Source organism: Triticum urartu, chromosome 3A (genome assembly GCF_056163025.1).
Source record: "Triticum urartu cultivar PI428250 chromosome 3A, HENAU_Tu73, whole genome shotgun sequence".
Classification (NCBI taxonomy): Eukaryota; Viridiplantae; Streptophyta; class Magnoliopsida; order Poales; family Poaceae; genus Triticum; species Triticum urartu.
The window spans coordinates 660,291,934-660,312,898 of NC_141875.1; the positions used below are offsets into that span (position 1 = coordinate 660,291,934).

At 42.0% G+C, this 20,965-nt stretch overlaps 6 protein-coding genes and 1 long non-coding RNA gene across 11 annotated transcripts; 3 read left to right on the forward strand and 4 right to left on the reverse strand.

The window, feature by feature from the left end:
- Positions 1 to 339: 339 nt before the first annotated feature.
- LOC125545794 (putative glutathione S-transferase GSTU6) lies at positions 340 to 1,330 on the reverse strand. The gene has a single exon (XM_048709833.2). The coding sequence runs from the start codon at positions 1,210 to 1,212 to the stop codon at positions 511 to 513; it is 702 nt and encodes a 233-aa protein (XP_048565790.2). The 5' UTR covers positions 1,213 to 1,330; the 3' UTR covers positions 340 to 510.
- Positions 1,331 to 3,465: 2,135 nt separating this feature from the next.
- LOC125545795 (putative glutathione S-transferase GSTU6) lies at positions 3,466 to 4,478 on the reverse strand. Its single transcript, XM_048709834.2, has one exon. It carries the CDS (start codon positions 4,349 to 4,351, stop codon positions 3,650 to 3,652), a length of 702 nt encoding a protein of 233 aa, XP_048565791.2. The 5' UTR covers positions 4,352 to 4,478; the 3' UTR covers positions 3,466 to 3,649.
- A 3,483-nt stretch (positions 4,479 to 7,961) lies between these two features.
- LOC147981157 (uncharacterized) lies at positions 7,962 to 9,905 on the reverse strand. The gene is made up of 3 exons (XR_015598876.1): positions 9,773 to 9,905; positions 9,461 to 9,563; positions 7,962 to 8,179 (listed from the first exon to the last, which is right to left on the reverse strand). It is a non-coding gene; the product is annotated as an uncharacterized LOC147981157 (long non-coding RNA).
- Positions 9,022 to 10,020, forward strand: LOC147981158 (uncharacterized). Its single transcript, XM_087513856.1, has 4 exons — positions 9,022 to 9,212; positions 9,287 to 9,385; positions 9,468 to 9,572; positions 9,676 to 10,020. The coding sequence occupies exons 1-4, from the start codon at positions 9,156 to 9,158 to the stop codon at positions 10,018 to 10,020; spliced, it is 606 nt and encodes a 201-aa protein (XP_087369982.1). The 5' UTR covers positions 9,022 to 9,155.
- Positions 10,021 to 10,722: 702 nt separating this feature from the next.
- Positions 10,723 to 11,484, forward strand: LOC147981159 (protein FAR1-RELATED SEQUENCE 5-like). Its single transcript, XM_087515883.1, has one exon. It carries the CDS (start codon positions 10,723 to 10,725, stop codon positions 11,482 to 11,484), a length of 762 nt encoding a protein of 253 aa, XP_087372009.1.
- Positions 11,485 to 11,488: 4 nt separating this feature from the next.
- On the forward strand, positions 11,489 to 12,576 carry LOC147981160 (uncharacterized). Its single transcript, XM_087513850.1, has one exon. The coding sequence runs from the start codon at positions 11,521 to 11,523 to the stop codon at positions 12,103 to 12,105; it is 585 nt and encodes a 194-aa protein (XP_087369976.1). The 5' UTR covers positions 11,489 to 11,520; the 3' UTR covers positions 12,106 to 12,576.
- Positions 12,577 to 12,881: 305 nt separating this feature from the next.
- On the reverse strand, positions 12,882 to 20,692 carry LOC147981161 (uncharacterized). Of its 5 annotated transcripts, none has more exons than XM_087513855.1 (21): positions 20,528 to 20,692; positions 18,475 to 18,609; positions 18,313 to 18,372; positions 18,171 to 18,221; positions 17,152 to 17,329; positions 16,893 to 17,066; positions 16,681 to 16,788; positions 16,398 to 16,587; positions 16,076 to 16,278; positions 15,900 to 15,981; positions 15,726 to 15,788; positions 15,429 to 15,631; positions 15,277 to 15,348; positions 15,100 to 15,177; positions 14,443 to 14,974; positions 14,126 to 14,294; positions 13,952 to 14,041; positions 13,710 to 13,840; positions 13,516 to 13,628; positions 13,235 to 13,412; positions 12,882 to 13,106 (listed from the first exon to the last, which is right to left on the reverse strand). In XM_087513855.1, the coding sequence occupies exons 4-15, from the start codon at positions 18,173 to 18,175 to the stop codon at positions 14,813 to 14,815; spliced, it is 1,518 nt and encodes a 505-aa protein (XP_087369981.1). In that variant the 5' UTR covers positions 18,176 to 18,221; positions 18,313 to 18,372; positions 18,475 to 18,609; positions 20,528 to 20,692; the 3' UTR covers positions 12,882 to 13,106; positions 13,235 to 13,412; positions 13,516 to 13,628; positions 13,710 to 13,840; positions 13,952 to 14,041; positions 14,126 to 14,294; positions 14,443 to 14,812. The 5 variants fall into 5 exon arrangements, with proteins under 5 accessions (XP_087369981.1, XP_087369978.1, XP_087369979.1 ...); XM_087513852.1 differs by having other exon boundaries at positions 17,152 to 17,805; XM_087513853.1 differs by having other exon boundaries at positions 14,443 to 14,708; positions 14,842 to 14,974; positions 17,152 to 18,221.
- Positions 20,693 to 20,965: the final 273 nt, after the last annotated feature.

Here is a 20,965-nt window from a genome sequence, read left to right on the forward strand (position 1 = left end):
AGAGGATGTCGACCCCAACTCCAGTGCTTCCGCTGCTGCTGTCCCGTACGTATTCTTGTTCCTTCTGTTAGGAGTCCTGCTACAGTTCTCGCCTCTAGTTTCTGTCCTACATATGTTAGGTTCTATGTCACATAAGCAGCTTCATCTAGTATCTGTTCTAGATGTGTTTAGCACAAGTTCATATATGCAAACGATGTTTATCTTCTCTCTGTCAGATTGCATGACTTGCTTTATATTTCATATATTAGTCATGCTTTATCTAGTATTTCCATTAGCAAAATTATTTGGTAGATTGCTCATATTTCCAACACCGTACTACTGGACATATCCGCCACACAATGCAGAAAAAGAAATTCACAAATCTTTAGGTAAACTTACTAAAAAGAGATGAATGGTGTCAAATCCTAAAGGGGGGAAAGCGACGACACTGACGATTGCAACCTTTAAACAAACAGAACACAATTTGATGCTGATCGAATCAAGACGCTCCTCCGAGCTATAGCCACTTAATTACTTGGCAGCGGCGGCAGCGGCAGCCCACATACTCCGCAGCTTCCCGGCGTAGTCCACCATGCTCTTCATGGGCGGGGCAGCCTTCTTGGCCGCCTCCGTCTCCACTAACCTCTCAGCCCAGGTGGCCAAGCACGGAGTCCTACCTGCGTCGATGACCGTCACGCCGAACATCTCATGGAGCGCCTCGAACCAGAAGAGGTTGCATCCGAGCGCGATGTCAAGGTACCCGACGGAGTCGCCGGCGAAGTAGTCTTTCCCACCAGAGCACTGCACGAGGGCGTCCTCCATGGGCTCGACCACCGCGAGCGCGGCGTCGAGCTTCTCGGCTCTGTCCTCCTCCGTGGCGGCGCGTAGGATGCCTATCCACGCGGGGAACAGCTTATCGTCGAGGTAGGCGGCCCAGAAGCGGGCGACGGCGCGGCCGTAGGGGTCCGCCGGGAGGAGCGAGGCTGCGCCGGCCCAGATCTCGTCGACGTACTCGACGATGGCGAGCGACTCGCAGACGGGCCTGCCGGCGTGGATGAGCACGGGGACCTTCTTGTGCACCGGGTTGGAGGCGAGGAGGAGCTCGCCCTTGTCGAAGAGGTCCTGTTCCAGGTACTCGTAGCTCACGCCCTTGAGATGCAGGGCCATGCGCACGCGGACCGCGAACGGGCTCACCACCGTGCCCAGCAGCTTCACATCTCCTTCACCGGCCATCGTCTTGGATCGATCTCTTCCTTGCTACTATTTGCTACTTGGTGCTCGACCGTAAACAGTTTGCTCTGCTGTGTATGTATGTGCTCTTAACTCAGTTTGAAAGTGTACGTAGTATATTAGCTTCGTTCTGGTTGTTTATATAACGCAAATCAAGCTGAACAGCTGCTGGAAGGGTAGCTGCGTCACCGTTGACGTATTCATTTCATGGTAGGTGCAGGTACGCGAGCATCCTAGGATTTCTTAATCACCGAAAGCCGGAAGGTTGACTGGTAGCTCGGCGTCACATGTGACGCTTCAAAGTTAGAGACGAACTTTGTGCCGCATATGCCCTGCGAGTCATTCTTCTCTTGCTACGTCCACTGACCCGGTCAGCGGGAGCCCGGAGCAAGCACACATCGCTGCGCTGAAATGCTTGGATGTTTAGAAGTACAGTGGTCTGATGTTTGCATTTATTCTAAATTTATTTAAGAATTTTTGATGATGCTCGTTCAGGAGGAGGAGCCGTTTTCGTCAACTACAAGACGCCTACGATAACTTTATAAAATCTTAAGATGTATGCCAGCTTAATTCTCGGAGGTGCTCGTAGGGGTAGGATGTGCATGTGTACATTCATAAGGATGAGTGTATACATGTATATATGAGCGTTTGCGTTTGTACTGCCTTTGAGAAAGAAAAAGAAAACTAACATGCAGAAAGCGAAACCTTTTTTGGCGAAAAATAGAAAGTGAAACTTTCTTTGGCGAAAAATAGAAGATAGGGCCCATAAGCGCGTGGATGTACGTGCTCAAACTTGAGAGAGAAAAAAAAAGCTTCCAGTTTCAACTTTCAACTTTTATTTTTTTGCATCAGAGACAATACATGAGCTACACTGCTATACTCTAAGAAACTCTAGTTGAAGGTGATAGTGTTGGGATAAAAGTAAATGATGATGTTGGTCACTATTTCCAAACTCATAAAGGTTTAGTGTCGGAGGATTGTTTGTCTCCAACAATTTCAAACATAGTAGTTGCAAATATATTGGCAGTCCTCATTGCAAGGGCAAAGAACATGGCTAGGTAGGAGACTAGCGAGAATATTATTACTACATACACTTCCCTAAGAAAACTCTTTGTACCAAGTCATTTGGATCATCGTACTTTCATGATTTTTGCTAACCGTTTTCAGATTGAATTTGTACGCAAACTTTTGTAGAACATGTACGTATGAATAGCATTGCGTGTGGTTTAATCCTCATCCAGTGGATGGAGAAGTTTCTATTCTACAATATATTGATAACACTATCATTTCCATGGAACACGATATGGACATGGCAGTCAATATGAAATTGAGTCTTTGACTTTCCGAATAACTCTCTGGTCCTAAGATAATTTTTTACAAGAATGATTTATCCTGCTTTGGACGTGCCAAACTGGAATAAAATTATTTATAAAAAATTATACTGATGAGAGGTTGGTAAACTCCCCTTTAGATATCTTGGGGTACCAATAGACCATTGAAAGCTTACCAGTAAAGAGTGGAAATGTATCAAGGAAATGTTTGGAAACAAACTAAGTTGTTGCCTTGTTGGAAATGTAAGCTGATGTCTAATGGCAGTCGGCTAATCCTAGTAAGGGCCAGTTCTTTTGTTGACTTCTAGAAGAAGCTGGGTATTTCAGTTTATTCCAAAAACCCAACAATATTTATAGCATTATTAGTACACTGAACTATCGTGTGCCGCACATAGATGTGGAAACTAAATTCCGAATCTAAATTGACCATACAGTACTTAATATTTAGATGTTCTCAAAAAAAAATAGTGCAAACTCTAATAAAGCACTTTTACAGTAATTGAAAACTACATCCAAATATTTAGGGTACCGAAGTCTTCTTCCTCTTGCATTTATCAACAATGCATAATGAACAAAGCATGTTTTTGCCTCTGGGCTTCCATCCTACAGAACAAAGTTGTGGAAATCCAATAAAAATCTCAAAAGACTTGAAAACGGTGGGTTTCCTGGTATGTTGCATCACACTCACACCAGGAAGACACTTTTGCTCAACCACAACTTTATCAAAATAAATGATCATTTAATTGCATACTTAGGAGACCGGAGACTGGAGGAGGGGACGACATGAGGACCGTCGGCCACGATGAACATACAAAATATTCTCAAAAGACATGAACATGATGTAGATTCTCCCATTGTTCTATTGTAACATTTTATAATGCTGTACTATACTCCTGAACAAGTTAGTGGGTTGCTCAGCCACAACTTTACAAATATAAATGGTCATTTTATTGCATACTGGACAGATCACAATGCAGAAAAGTAAAATTTAAAAATCTTTAATAATAAGTAAACTAATTAAAAAAATCATTGACCACCTTTATAGACAAACAAAACCCAACTCGAGGCCAAGCGAATCAAGAAACTCCTCCGAGCTTGCCACTAAATTATTACTTGGTAGCCGCAGCAGCAGCCCACATAGCCCGCAGCTTCCCGGCGTGCTCAACCATACTCTTCATGGGCGGGGCCGCCTCCTTCCCTGCCTCCGTCTGCTCGAACCTCTCAGCCCAGGTGGCCAAGCGCGGAGTCTTGCTGGCGTCGATGACCGTCACGCCGAACATCTCTCGCAACGCCTTGAACCAGAAGAGGTTGCACCCGAGCGCAAGGTCGAGGTACCCGACGAAGTCGCCGGCGAAGAAGTCCTTCCCACCAGAGCATTGGACGAGGGCGTCCTCCATGGGCCCGACCACCGCGAGCGCGTCCTCGAGCTTCTCGGTTCTGTCCTCCTCCGTGGCGGCACGTAAGATGCTTATCCATGCGGGGAACAGCTTGTCATCAATGTAGGCGGCCCAGAAGCGGGCTACGGCGCGGTCGTAGGGGTCCGCGGGGAGGAGCGAGGCGGCGCCGGCCCAGACCTCGTCGACGTACTCGACGATGGCGAGCGACTCGCAGACGGGCCTGCCGGCGTGGATGAGCACGGGGACCTTCTTGAGCACCGGGTTGGTGGCGAGGAGGAGCTCACCCTTGTCGAACAGGTCCTGCTCCAGGTACTGGTAGCTCACGCCCTTGAGGTGCAGCGCCATTCGCACGCGGACCGCGAACGGGCTCACCGCCGCGCCCAGCAGCTTGACGTCGTCTCCTTCGCCGGCCATCGTCTTGGATCGATCTCTTCCTATTTGCCGCTTGTAAACTACTCCTATTTCCTCTACTGCGTACTTGTGTGCTCTCTTAAGCCTCAAGCCCTTGATTCTCAATTTGCAAGTGTGCGTACATAGCTTCGTTCTCGTTGTTTATATAGCGCAGATCAAGCCGAGCAGTTGTTGGACGAGAAGCTACTAGAGCAAAGGGAATTGTGTTGGGTGGGTGGGTGCACGGCCATGCGCATCACCCTTGACGTACGCAGCATGCACTAAAAGAGTCAACTCAGAGTATCTCAGGATTTCTCAGCAACCCCTAAAGTAAGGTTAACTTGCTTGGCGTCACATGTGACGCTTCAGTGCTGGGTGATCTTTGTGTGGCACTCTTGGTCTCTTGCTGTGTCGGTCTTCTGTATCGACGAGACTCAATTCACCCGGAGACTCTGTCACCGAGAGAAGACCACGACGACATCTTCTAGAAAATAAAGGCAACCGCAAATGTCGTCGCCATGGGCGCCAAAGTGCAAAGGTTTTGCTCGGCAGCTCACCATGACACCATGAGATACCCAGACCAGTCTCAGCGAGAACCGCCCTACATTTCAGGATCTGGGCAACACCACTTCAAGGACAAAAAATGTGCCCGAACCACCCACCTCTACGCCCCTCGCCATCCAGACAACAAAGTAGCTTAGCCACCACTATCGTCATGGGGCCTGCCAGAAAGCCACCATACCGACCGCCATCCGAGCCCCCCCCCCCCCCCCCCCGGCATCCATGCCCCGAGTCACCGCCAACCGTCGACTTCACAATGCACAACCACAGTGGAAGGAACAAAAGGCACCTCCTTCCGCTCCTAGCCCGGCATCAGCCACATGGCCTGAGTGCCCCCCCCCCCTCCTCACCCCCGTCGCAAGTCTTCACATGTTTTTGTATCTTATGATTCCTAATTACTCAACATCTCTTTATAACAAACCCTATTAAGGGCATCTCGAAAGCTGACCCCCTAAACCAAATGCCGTGTCCATCCGCAGATCAGTGCGGACTAGTCTACTGACACTAGTATAGGAGCTGGCCATCCAAAGCTAGCCGCATACATTTCAAAGCGGATGTCAACAAACCGGACAAAATTCATGCAACCGGATGATTTTCATCTAAACCGGAGCATATTCATTAAAATTTCGACATTTTTCATTAAAAAGGGACTGGACCTAAACCTAGCCTCTAGTGGCACCGTCCTCCATGTCCCATCCTTGTTGTTCCCTTCTGGCGATCACCAAGTTCATCTCGTCGTCTTTATGAGCGGCGGGGATGAGACCCGTGAAGTGAAGGTCTGGTCGCCAGCGAGGAAGAGTACATGAGAGATGTACCGGCCCATTTGGGACTCAAGGGCATGCTGCCGCCCATGCCCTACTCATCCTCGTCGGAATCCATGATTTGTCTGTTGTTGGTGGACGTGAGGTCCACGATGGATGTGGATGGGCCGACACGCTCGCCGTCCAACCGAAGCCCACAAAAGTTCAGTGGCGAAGCGTTGGACACGCAACTGGCGGCATTTTCGTCCGCGATCGCCTGCGCCGCCTCCTCATCGGACTGAGCGTGCACGGCCTTGTAGAGCGCCCGCTGCTCAAAGACGAATGTGGGGTTCGCTATGACCATGGCCACCAGGCCTTCGTCGCTCGCGTGCTCGCCGTAGATTTGGCCCTCTGCCAGTCGGTGCTTCTTGAGAAGGAACATGTTGTAACATTGCTCCTCTTGCGCTTGCCGAAATGCCAACCTAGGCACCGGCGCGGGCTGCTCCTCCGCCATGGCGGCATTGAAGTGTGCATGTCCCTGCTCCATGATAAAGCCATCATGGAACGGTGCAGGCAACGACGTCGAGTTGTCGTCCAAGTCTGTCTCCATCATGGGGTCGTCATCGTCGCAGACCTCTGGCGAGCTGCCTTGGATGTCATCCTCTGCTTGCCTAGCATGACGGCCCACCCAGCAGCCGCAAGGGCGGCCACCTCGAGGTTCTGCTCCACTGAGAGGCTCTCCCACAATGTGTTCCTGCTCGCGGTCATGGCAGATGTGTTGCACGGGAGGAGGATGTAGATCGGACTTGGTGTGCGTTGCTTTGAGCCGGGAGTGGCTGCCTTTAAAAGCGCATGCCAGCGATGCCAAGCGCCCGGGTGTGTTAATGCGAGGGCACCGGAGTTCGTTTCTCGGTCGAGGTGTCTGTTTAATGGCGGCAGACAGACAAACAGACATTGAACAGACGAGGTAGATATTCGTCTCGTTTTGTCTAGTAGCGTCTCTCCGATATTGAACAGGCAAGGATACCAGGGACGTGACGTGGGCGGCGCCCTAGGCCAGCGAGCCCGCTTCAATGCCATTGCCAGTTAGAGGTCACGTCTGCTCTGGAGCAGCATGAATGCTGGCTGACCTCTTCGGACGGGAAATGGCGCGGGTGAGGGAGAGGGTTTTGGTGTGCGAGAGTTGTCGGACCGGAGGCCTACAAAGCCCCTCCCCCTTGTTTCCTTCTGGTTTACGGGAAAAATGACGTCTAGACGGCCGAGCGGATGGACCACGCGGTCCGGACCATTGGAGATACCCTAACCTTTCCAACAAAAATTATGAACTTATCCCAACATTAAGAAAGTTTGGCATCATCACATAATTATTTCCATCAAAATTTAAAGAGCCTCTACGATTTTTTTTGATAAAGGACGTTTTTTTTATCTTAAAATATAGCATCAAATGAATAGAAAGCATTATGAGAAAAAACTAACAAGAAATAAAATAGTCGCAATAGTGTTGGCGCGAAGGTGTTGGGTCTAACCGTCGGGGGAGCTAGCTAACGATAAAGACACGATGAAAGAGAGCAAAGATAGCCATGGCCCGGGTCATCCTTTTTTGGTGGATGGACTGCATGAAACTATTCGCAATTTATAAAGAGCACGCATTTGTCATATTGCACAATGGTCAGACCTTGGATTTCTGGTCTGACACTTGGGATGGTGTCTCCAAGAGTGAGATATGGCCACATCTTCATTCTTTTGCTCTCAAGGAAAATATTTCCATTGCTGAACTGTTTCAAAAGATGATTTAACAGCTCTCTTCCAACTGCGTCTGTGAGTCTGTCTGAGGACGCATATGCGCAATTTCAAGAATTGGAGAATTTTATTCAAGACCTCCAACTCACTTCAGAGGAAGATCAACGGCAAATACCTATGGGTTCTGCTCACTACATGGTCTCCAAGGTTTATAGGTTTCTTACTCCTACGACTGCAGTTCTCCTAGTGGTCAGGTGGTTATGGAAAACATGCTGCCAACTTAAACACAAGATTTTCATTGGGACTGTCTAATTGACATCTGACTGTTTTCCAATTGAAAAACAGTCAATTTTTCTGACCAATCAACACATTACACTTGTACTACCAGGAAAATCACCAGAAAGCAAAAAAACGAACCTCTAAACGGGTCGGGTAAGCATCTCGCCCATTCGACCTGGACAAATAAACCCCCTCCTCATCAGGGACCACAACCAACTTGCAACCCACGCAAAGGCCAAACCCCCCTCCCCCTCAAGCACTGGAAACAGATCTCACCTCCACAAATACACACCCCTCCCCCTCACCTAACAGATCTGGGAGGCGCCCATGGGAAAAGGAGAGGCGGCCATGGCACAGCGGGGAGGGGGAGAAGAAAGAAGAACAAACACAAAATTGGGAGAGGAGCATCTCCCTGATGAGGAGCAGCAGGGAGATCAACAACACAATCCACAGGTCAGCAAAACACACCAACTCCTCACCATCATCTCCCTTCACCTCTTGCATGAACAAAAACTGAAGGAATTTCCTTCACCTACAAGGGAGATAGATCAACATTCAGAAACATTCAACAACCTAGTTCAAATTTCCAGTGTAAAATCCTAGAAAATTACAGTGCAAAACACCATGTAACTTTCAGTGAAAACAAGTAGACAAATGAAAATTCCAATGTAAATTCCTCATAAATTCCAATGTAAACAAGTACACAAATGATATAATTACATTGAAAGAACATAGTAATCTACACTGTAAATCATAGAAAAAAACAGTACACAAAATCTGATGAACTTACACTATAAATGCATACTTTCAGTGAAGATTGCATTGTAAAAATGCACTGTATTTTATAGAGTAAATCTGACTGTAAAATACAGACTTACAGTGAAAATTACACTGTAGCTACCTAGAAACTTAGTGTAAAACCCCTACAAATTATTTTACAGAGTAAATCTGACTGTAAAATACAGACTTACAGTGAAAATTACACTGTAGCTACCTAGAAACTTAGTGTAAAACCCGTACAAATTCCAGTGTAAATCTAAAGGTTTTTACACTGTACGTACCCAGTAAAAAATGCACTGTAAATCCACTGTAAATACTTAGGTAATTACACTGTAAGTACCCAGTAAAAAAATCCACTGTAAAAATGCACTGTAAATCCACTGTAAGTACCTAGTAAAAATGTAGTGTAAAACCCTTTAACAGTATTCACACATAATATCTCATGCCCCTCACCCAATGCATAGAAACACGGAAGTATAGAAACACATTGAAGCATGCAGACATTACAAAAAAAATCATCTATTACTATATGCTTTGTTGCTCATGATTATGTTAAACTGACATTCTACTTTCCAAAATGTGACAGGAGAGGGGCATGATGAGGGCAGTGATTGAAGAGGATCTAATGAGATTGTCACAGGAAGAACTCATACTAAATGTGAGATACAATTGCTAAAACTTTGGGAGTATGTTTAAAATACATAAAAGGGTAAAAAGTTAACACAATTATGATGCAGGAAACATTTTCTCTCACTGCGCTCCTTCATTCCGACATTATATACAAGGTAAGAATCAAAAATCAAAAAATACTGAGTACATATAAGGTGATGTGTAAAAAAACTTGTGATGAACCTTGCAGGTACATTCAGGGGATGGATCTACGAACATTGCTGAAACTATCTACGAAAACTCCAGGAGCAAATCAAATGACAGTTTCATCACAACAAGAGATGACAATGTAAGCAAAACAACAGCTGAATAACTATTGCAAGAAAATGCCGAAGGAAAGCACACTAACAATCATTAAACTTACTTTGTAGACACTGGAAGCAGACTTGCATCACGAAATGCCAGTGAGCGAAGATGGGGGAGGAGAATCCAATCCCTGGGACACAAATCTGTTCTACAACATGAATCTGCAACAGGTACGCACCACAAAAATTCAGAAATATAGACGATGAACATAAAAGAAGTGCAGAGAACATCTCAGAAGAAAGTAACTAAAAACAAAATCCCTAAATGTTGCAGGAGCCTCAAGATGTTGATCCCAGCAGAGCAGCGGCTAACACGAACTCAAGCACATGCATGAATGAAGAAGGAGAAAGAAAAGAACCAGGACACTCACTTGAACAAGAAGGAGACGATGAATTCCTCGATGAAGAAGACATTGAAAGATTCCTGCAAAATGAACAAGAAGCCGCATCAGAGGGCAATCTGATGAACACTAGCAGTAATTTCAAGCCGTATTTAGGCATGCAGTTCAAAACAAAGGAAGAAGCTCAGGAATATTTCAATTTCTACTCGAAAGTGGCAGGATTTTCAGTTGCTGCAGTAGCAATCTCAAGAACAGCAAGCAAGAAAAGAAACAATTAGGTGACAAGGATCACTATGAAGTGCAACAAGTGGGGCAAGACAAAAGAAATAGAGAAGGAATGCATAGTGCCCATGAGAAGATCTACAGTCATTGCTAAAACAGATTGTAAAGTTGTGATGGTCATATCTGAGAAAGGAGGCATATGGGAAATCACATGACAACACCTACAACACAACCATGAGTTAACACCAAACAATAGATTCTTCAGGTCACATAAGTACATGTCGGATGAAGAGAAGTGCTTGATAAGAGTTTTGAAGCATACAAACCTGGAAACAAGAAGGATTGTTGCTGTCCTGGCTTACATAAGAGGAGGAATGGCTCATCTACCATACACAAAGAAACATGTCACTAACTATGCAGCAACAATAAACAGAGACATCGCAAACTCTGACATGATGGAAGTAGTGCAAATGTTCAACAAGAAGCAAACAGAAAATCCTGGCGTTTGCTACTCGTTTGAGCTTGATGGAGAGAATAAAGTGAGAAGCTTATTCTGGACAGATATGAGGTCAAGAATGATGTGTGACATATGTGGAGATTGCATCAGTTTTGACACTACATTCCTAACTAACAAGTATAACTTACCGTTTGCACCATTTGTGGGAGTATCCCCACACGGCAACACATACTTGTTTGCTTGTGCATTCATTATCAATGAGACAAAAGACATGTTTGCTTGGTTGTTTGAACAATTCCTGATGGCTATGGGAGGCAAGCATCCTATATCGATAATTACAGATCAGGACAAGGCAATGCAAGGAGCTATTGAACAACTATTTCCTAATGCTACCCATAGGAGCTGCCTGTTTCACATAAAGAAAAAGGCAGAGGAGAAAGTTGGGCCATGTTTCCAAGCTAATGAAGGCCTCTATGAAGATTTCCAGGACATTGTGGACAACTCCTTGACTGTAGAAGAATTTGAAACAGACTGGCAAGAAATGATAGAGAAATACCAAGTTCACCACATAAAGTACTTCAGCGACATGTGGGAAAACAGGAAAAAGTTCATACCAGTGTATTTCAAGGACAAGTTCTTCCCATTCATTCAAACTACAGCTAGAAGTGAAGGAACTAATGCCCTTTTCAAGAAAGGGGTTGGGGCTAAATTTAGTGCTACTAGCTTTTTAAGAGAGTATGACCGGATACTTGATGTTGTGCATGATAGGGAAGAAGAATGTGACCATGTTTCCAGAAACAAGAAGGTTGCAAGGAAATCCTTCTGGTCAAAATACAGCATAGAAAGGCAAGCACATGAGATGTACAACCTTGGAATATTCAAAAAATTCCAGTTTAAGATGGCAGATACAACAAGGCTGCATGTCTTTGAACAAGAAAAGGACAAATACTACATTGTTGCCCAGGCTGAAAACTACCCTCTAAAGGAACTCCGGAAAAGGTTATACCTATTGCAAGTTGGATTGAAAGAAGAAGAATACTCTTGCATTTGTTGCACATTCTAGAAAGATGGACTGTTGTGCTCACACATACTTCGAGTAATGATACATCTCAACATTGAGAAGATACCAGAAAAATATATCATTCATAGATGGAGGAAAAATGACTACAAGCTAGATATTACAAAGACACCGGCTGTTGCGGCTGAGAACTCCACACTAAGGTACAATGTGTTGGCAAGGAAAATGGTGCATGTGGCATCAATAGCTTCAAAGAAGAAGAGGAAGTATGAATATCTGCTGGGAGAATTAGACAGGATACAGAAAAGGCTCCGGGAAATGGATGATGAAGAAGAAACAACAGATGAGGGACAGAGTGTAGCAACGAGAACAGTTACATTCGTACCAACAGCAGGAGAAGGAGAAACAACAACACCATCATTCACAATACAAGACCCAGATATAGCGAAAACAAAAGGTAGACCAAGGATGCTAACCATTCGCGAAGCAATAAAGCAAAACAAGTTCTACAAATGCTCACATTGCGGATCTGAAAGTCACACGCTAAAGAATTGCACAAACCTTGACAAGGAATACAACAAGCCAAAAAGGAAACAAGCAAAGCAGTCGAACCCAAGGAATGTCAAGAAAGGTAAGTTAAAAAATATTGAAATGAGATATACTTGATTACAAGAAAATAAATTAATAGTGGACACTGAACACAGGTGCAGAGAACAAAGGAGGCAAGCAGAGGGGCAACAGCAAGAGGAAGGGCAATATGAAGGCGCAACACAATCCTATAGCAGAACCTCCGGAACAATGAAGAAAACAAGATAGCAGAATATGAGAGAAGAAGAAAAGAAGACAGAAGAAAGATGAGTAGGATTAGGAGTGAGCGGGAATACTACAAATGTAGTACGGATGTCTTATGATTAGAAGGAAAACTAGGAGAAAGATTAGTACTGAGAGGGAGTACTACTAATGTATTAGCAATATCTTATGTTGGTACCTAATTTCAGACAGCCTAGCCGAATTCAAAATTTCATTAAATTATGATACATGCAATTCCAGAAAGGCAAGTAGACAAAAAAAGTTAACGGTTATTTAGCATTATTTTACCTGTACAGAAAATGATAATATAATAAAATAGAACATGAAAAGAAATGGAAAAGAGTAAAAGTACAGAAAGCTCACATTACAGGACGAAAAGATGATTGTAGTTGCAGATATTGAAACCTGCCAGGAAACAAATATTGCACCTTCACTGAAATTAAAAGAAGAGATTAATTGTTAGGAACATAATAAAACTAGAACCTATACACACAAAAATACATAAGCAACAAAGGGGACTGGGTAAGAACCTCAACTTCAGAGAACATTCAACTGAAATGAGAAACAAACATGCAACAGTAAAGAAATAAAAGAAAAATAAACACAAAGAACAAAAGCAATAGATACAGACAGAAAAACATAACATTGCATACTATTACAAAAGAGTCACTGTTTCGGGACTACTATATTGTCGGCTTACAAACCAACGGAAAACATTTCACCAAACCATCAACAACAAGATGGCCGCAAAAGCAGTATTACAATCTATAAAAATGTCCAGAAACAATATATATAGCTCAAAACTAAGCAGAGCCTTCGATCTTCCAGTGCATCTCCCAGAAACTCTAAGCCTTGACCTGTACAACAAAAATAGGGTAAATTTGTTTTATGCTGAAAAACATTGTTTCCATCTGCATTACATTCTACAACTTACGTAAGCATCAAAGGAAATTCAGAAAAAGTAGAAAAAGTACTAAAAACTCACATCACCAAAGAAGTCTGTAACAAAAGTCTTGTCAACGCTGTTGAATGTACTGAAATACAACTCATTAGCCAATCTGATTCTTATGTTGTCGATATCGGCAGGACCAAACATATTTCCAATTGGGGTCCTGGGAGTCCAATACTTCAGATACATGATAGAGAAAACACCACAATCATGGCTGAAAGAAGAGACGACAAAGAAATAAAATTAAACCAAAATGGTAACAAAACCAAAAAGAAAACTAATAGAAGGCGCACTGAAAGAGAAAAGAGAAGAAGTACCGATTATCTTGCTTAGGTACACTAGGGTACACAATATCAAAATTTTCAAAGTCAATATGAGTGCGCATGACAGGAGTCACAACCTGATCCCAGATGCTTATGAAATTTCCAATCTGCATCGAAGAAAAAAATCACCAGTCTAAGTAACAATAACAGTTTGATCCATCGAATGAATCACTAAAAAAATTGAATACCATTGCATCACGAACTTCCTTGTGAAAATGAGACTTTGGCCCATAAGCAGAATCAAGAAATGCGAATGCCCTCTCCTTCAAGCAAACAACGAAAGTAAACCAGTGCTGATCCCGAACAACAGGAAAAAAAGCTGCAAAAACAACACCAGAATAATATACATCATCAATGAATAGAACAGGAAAAAAAGGCAAACTAGAAGAAGGGGAAATGAGCTGAAAAGAAGAGACAAAAAACTACTTACCAGATTACTTCTCCACATTGCAAAAGCACTATTTGCACCATGAAATGCATTAGCTACAATCTCAACATTAACACCACTCAAAATGGTTTCCTGAAAAAGCAAAAGACAACAATTACCCCAATGTAAGGACGAAAAAGGACGAATAAGAAAAAAGATAACATAGATACAACTTACCCCAATGTAAGAGAAAAAGAAGTGCTTCTTTGAAGCTGATGGATGAGATTGTTTGAAAAGATAACGACAGACACACAGAATCAAGAAATTATCCACATCTTCTTTAGACTTCAAGGTTGCAAGATTTCGGTAGCTACAGTAAGCTCGGTCATATCGAATTGCTTCATACCTAGGGGAATATAGAAAACCAAACCAAAAATTAATTCATCCTAAAGCTAAAAAGAATGAATTAAAGAAACAGTAGACCTAGAAAAAAGAGAAGTTACATAGAAAACCTACAAACCCAAACAATGAAAAAAAAGAGCAAAAGAACATACTTGCACCAAGTTTCATGCGTTCCTATTTCCACCATTGCAAGGTGGTGACGCCTTTCTTGATTAGTAACAGGAAACTTATTACCCTGAGCAACATATGGATCTGAGGTATATCTACCAGGAACAACAATCCTCCGAGGTACATGACCGTGAGATGAACCACTAGGAACAATGGAAGATTGTGCATGAGCTTTAGGAACAGGAGCAGCTAAAGGAGGTATAGGGGCACTCCCGGATGACAAGATCTCCACTTCTGGGCTAGAAATAGCCTAACAACATAAAAATAGCAAAAGAAAGAAAGAATAAGCACAACAACTTGAAGGGTGAAGACATTTAAAAAATAAAGGAGAACAAGGGAGAAAGAAGAAAAAGATTAAAATAATTGATGCTTCCTAGGATTACAACTAGTTGATTGAGGTGTTGTAAAGTTCTTGAGCTTGTTGTAAGCAACATCATTAGATCTTGAAAGCTGTTGACACCTAGCAGCAAAACTAGAAGTGCCTACAATTTGAATGTCGTCTTGTAGTTCTTTAACCTACATTGATTAAACATGCAAGAAGCATTAGAGAATCAGTACATTAGACAAGACCTAAGAAACAAGAAATCAGAAAGCAAAAAGAAAAAAAATACAAGAAAGTTGACAGAAGCTTGACAACATACCTCATTAGTAGGGTGGCTTGAGCAGTGAGTTGACTTGGAAACTTCAGAATTAGGCAAAGCGACCATTTCAACGCAATCCTGAAAACACAACAAATAAACAATCCAAAAAAATCAGAATACAGACAAAACCAACTACTGAAAAAACTAAGAAAGTAAATAAAATTCAGAAATAATTACCTCATCATTACGGGGATCCAGCGAATTCATAAATCTTTCAACAACATACTGAGAGCACTCAACATCACCTAGCTAAACAAAATACAACCAAACAAAATCACTACTAATGTTCCAAAAAAGATTACAATGAGAGTACAATGGGAGATGCTAACCGCATTATGGAAACGCTGCGACAAGCGAATAGGAACCAGAGGGGACAGTTCTCCAAAAGAATTATCGACCTCTTTATCATTGGGCTCACCATTGGTAACATCGCCATTAGATTGAACACCAAGAGTGTGATTTAACTGAGCAAAAGTGGGTCTTGGAAAACCATTATCATCGACCTTGGGTTCGCATTTCTTAATAAGACCAGCTACACAAAACACAAAACAAGAGGATGAGTTACAGAAATTGTTTCAAAACAATATCAAACTATACCAAGAAAAATAAATAAACACACAAAGGACCTGAGGGCTTCAAAGTAGAACCAACAACAGGAATTGCACACTGCGTCGTTGAAGGGGATATACCTACAAAGAGAGAAGATACAAGCACAGGTGAAGAAAAAAATAAACAAGACACAAATAAAAAGTAAAATGAAGAAGACAAGAATTTAAATAAGAGAAAAGAAAAGCTCAGACCTATAGAATGAGAATGACTTTTTATAGAAGATAAATCCGCCACTGGAATTGCAGCTTCAACATTTGCCTCATTTACCACGCCCTGCAAAAAGAAAATAAAAAAGATAAAAATACTAAATCATTAAGCGAATATTAGACAAAAAGAGAAGAAGCACTAAAAACAAAGTGTATAATACCTCATCACACACTTTAGGAGCTGGAGATGAACTAGATAAAACTACTGGGTTATGAAAACCCCCAACACTAACAACACCAGAAACAAAAGGAGAAGCTTCATTCAAAATGGGGATTTGCTGCTGGACTTCAGGAGATGATTTCTCAACAACAGTCTCACACTTCCTCTCAGCAATGAAAGATTGAATAGAGACAGACTTGGCGCCTGCAAAAAGGATAAAGAAACAACATGCGAAAGGACAAAAAAATAAGATCATACAAGCAAGAAATACATAAATCAGAAAATAATAACAAAACAGGAAAGAACTTCAAGAAGGAACTAACCAAAAGAGAACTTGTTGAGAGAATGACCCTCACTTGAATAAACTTTAGGTGTCGGGACAGATTTGGCATTTAGAGTAGAGAGTGATAAGCATTCTAGAACATCAATTACAAGGGACTGTGACCATTCTACAAATAGCTTGGGCTTGTCTTTGTTCCTAGATTGAACAAGGTCTATGACTACTTGAGCAGCCTGAAAAAAGTTCAAATAAAACAACACAATTAAAGCAACCAAAGCAACAAAGTGGAAAAAAAGCAGAAAGTACAAACCCAAAACTACACTAACCTCAAACCCAAAACGAGCACCGAAGGATTTCTGCACATTCATTTCAAAAAGCATGTCACTGCAAAGGGGAACATCACCATCTTTGTTTGCTGAAGATTTCTCGATAGACTGCTAGAACGAGAAGGAGTAATTTCATATGAGAACATACTGAAAACATAAACAAAGCAAAAAAATAATTATAAATTTAAAACAAAAGAACAAAAATAACAAACCTGCGGATTAACTGGAGCACACAACCGCTTTAGAGGCCTCTTGCCATAAGAGCGACTATTGTTTCTGTCAAGCTCTGAAAATTGCTTAACTTTGTTACCTCTCCATGCTAGAATCTGGGGCTTGACATCAGGGACAGAATGAAGACCGAAATTAAGTTGGTCAAGGTAACAAACCTATACACAACCACGCAAGAAAGAGATTAAAGGCAATAACATAAAAAAACTTAAAATAAAAGTGAAGAACAAGAACAAGACTTACAGCAAAAGCGTAGTGACAACCACCAAACATCACTGATCTTTTAGAAGAAGCTTTAGTGGAACTCTTGAACTTTTTGATGCTGCTCAACAACCACTCATAAACATATCTGGACAGATCATAGTGTCGCACAGAAGAACAATCCCTGAAAATATGCAGGTACTTCGGGCTAGCACTGAGGCTAGAGTTGGGACAAAGGAATGAGAACAACGCAACAATCATGAAGCAAATGAAAATGTCTTCATCAGACAACTCGACTTCGATGGATTTAAGCTTGTTGGCGAAGAAAGAGACAGGAGGAATACTAGAAACATTGAAGTGAGACAGGATAAAATCACGGCCAGACTCAGGATCAGACACAAGTGGCTCACCATCTACTGGGAGGTCAAGGATATCGTGGATGTCATACTTGGTCATTGGGATAAATTTCCTTTCGAACTAGAATTCAGATGAAGGTACATCAAACCTACTAGCAAGCCACTTCACTAGCCTAAGGGGAACCTCAGTCCTAACAAAGTTTAAGAGACAGCCCATGTCGTATGTCTGGATGACATTCTGATACCTAGGACACATTCCAGCAACAACACCAGAGAAGAACTTCCCAGAATATCTAGTGAAAGTGGCACAAGTGGGGAAATCGGTAGATCGTTTCTACCTCTACAAAACAACAAAAAAAGAGACACAAAATGAAAAACATAGGATAGAACCGAAACCAATAAAACTAAGAAAATACACAAGGAAGAAAACATTAATACATTCAGATTACTACAGTACTTTAATAAAAGTACACAACTAACGCATAACAACACAACTACGGTTGAAAACTCTGAAAACTAAACTTCTGTGGTTACCTTTGTATTACAGAAGAACAACAAAACTACGGAGGACAGAAAACATTACATGCTACCAAGGTAAATTACATATAAAATATACTACATGAAGCTATCATCTGGAAAAGCAAAAACTAACATTATATGAGAGCACGAAAATACAGGACATTTAAACAGATATGGGGAACTAACCACATTCCTCCTAGAAGCAGATGATAGTTTCCTCTTTAAGCATTTTACTTTCTGAAATGACAAAAAACACAAATGTCACCAAAAAGAAAAAAGCCAAATTAACAAAAGAAAGAAAGAACTAAAAAGAAAATAAAGAACATACTTGATTGAGATAGAACTTCAAAAGAGCCTTGTCGAACTCTCCTTCATCTCGAGATAGATCCTGCAAACAAAGAAGAAATAAAACAGACCAAAAATAATTAAATCAAAGCTAAAAGATAAAGAAATTAAACAACAAAGAAAAGAAACATAAATAAGTAACTACCGGAGACACAGGATGAGAACCATCTTCTGCAAAATCATTAGGCACAAAAGCTTCATCCACTGAATCTGCACTCTCTAAAGATGATATTAATGGAACATCCTGATGAGACACTTTCCGTAGCCTACCCATTTAAACCTGTAAACGGAACATAAAATTACACTGAAACTACAATCAAATTACACTGTAAAATCCACTTAAATTACACTGGAATTAAAATGGGTACACTGATAAATTACACTGAAACTACAATCAAATTACAATGTAAAATCCACTAAAATTACACTGGAATTAAATGAGTACACTGCACTGTAAAGTTAGGATAAATTACACTGAAACTACAAACAAAGTACACTGTAAAATCCACTAAAATTACACTGGAATTAAATGGGTACACTGCACTGTAAAGTTAGCATAAATTACACTAAAACTACGAACAAATTACACTGAAAAATCCACTAAAATTACATTGCAAATAAATGGGTACAATGCACTGTAAAGTTAGGATACACTGAAACTACAATCAAATTACACTGTAAAATTCACCAAAATTACACTGGAATCAAATTAATAAATTACACTTAAAAGTACGAAATGCTGGGATGAACTACACTGTAAAATCCACTAAAATTACACTGGAATTAAATGAGTACACTGCACTGTAAAGTTAGGATAAATTACACTGAAACTACAAACAAAGTACACTGTAAAATCCACTAAAATTACACTGGAATTAAATGGGTACACTGCACTGTAAAGTTAGCATAAATTACACTGAAACTACAAACAAATTACACTGAAAAATCCACTAAAATTACATTGCAAATAAATGGGTACAATGCATTATAAAGTTAGGATACACTGAAACTACAATCAAATTACACTGTAAAATTCACCAAAATTACACTGGAATTAAATTAATAAATTACACTTAAAAGTACGAAATGCTGGGATGAACTACACTGTGTGAGAAAATCCACTCAAATTACACAGAAAATTTGGGACAGGTTATGCTGCAAGACTGAGACAAATTACATTACAATGCAAAAATGAGATAAAATCACAGTGGAATTAAAACGGCTAAATTACACTTAAAGTCTGTAAATCTGAGATGAATTACACAGTAAAACTGACATAAAGTTACAATGAAAATCTGGGAAAATTACACATAAAACTACACTGCAATTACAATCAAAAATCGCCCTAGAAATTCAGAGTTAATTACACTATATAAACTGGGAGAAATTACCCCAGTAAGACTACAAAACTGATATTACACTGGAAGTCTGTGACGACACTGAAAAGGTCTGATCAAACAATTGACAACACTGAAAAGGGCTGAGCCAAAAGTACACTGAAATTAAACTTAAAATTCATTCCTGCTAGAAGAAAAACAAACATGGTACAAAGGAGAACTACACCTCCAACAACAAATCAGGAGCCTAATTCATTGGAATACAAAAAAGGAGCTTGACACGAGCACCTAGCATCTACCAGTACATGAGCAGGGGCAAGAGCAGGAAAACACGCAGAAGCATCAGGGAGCATCCCGACATGAGCAGGAACGAGCTAGGCATCTACCAGTACATCTACAACATCCCGCATGCTACAACTACAGACATCCACCAAGCTACATCTACAGAACCCCCCTCAGCTACAGGAACATGAGTAGCTACAAGTACATGAGCACCTACAGATCACCCTCTCACCTACAGGAACATGAGCACCTACGGGAACATCTACAGAAACATCTACAGAATCCCTCGCGCCTACAGGAACACGAGCACCTACAGGAACATCTACAGATCGCCCTCTCATCTACATGAACAGCTGCATCTCCACAGACAAAAGGGGGGACAAAGCCGCTGCATCTACAAACTACAACAGTACAAACAGCAGCGCGCGTGGGACGACCACAACAACCAGAAGCCTATCAATCCAGCGGCTGCACCACATGCGCGAGAGGGCGACATGAACTGACCTAGATCTGGGACGAACAAGAGCAGAGCAACACAAGCGCGCGACGGGGAGAGAGAGAGAGAGAGGAACAACCAACCGCGACATCGGGGAGCGAAGAGGAAGGGGAGAGAAATCAAGCTCGAGTGGGGGAAGGTCTCAAAATTGCCATGGACGGGGAGAATCGCCTCCTGCTCCGCCGCTCGAGCTCCCCCTCAGCCTTATCCAAACAGAGAGGATGAAATGAAAAGGGAGGAAAGGCACGCTACCCCAAATTCAAACGAGACAAAAATCAGAGCCGGCTGGGCGCGGCGGTAACGGGCACAGAGAAAACCGCACAACACAAAAAAAGGGACCCGGCAACAAGACCAGCGCGAATCTCCGCGCAAGAACGGACGGACAACGACTTGATTGTTGGCGAATTGCAAAACAGTCAGCTGTAAAATAGCAAAACCGTTTTCTTTTTGGCTCTTGGCACATGACAGGTTAAATACTAGGGCTCTTCTACTGCGATTTTTTTTCTTCATACAAGATTACA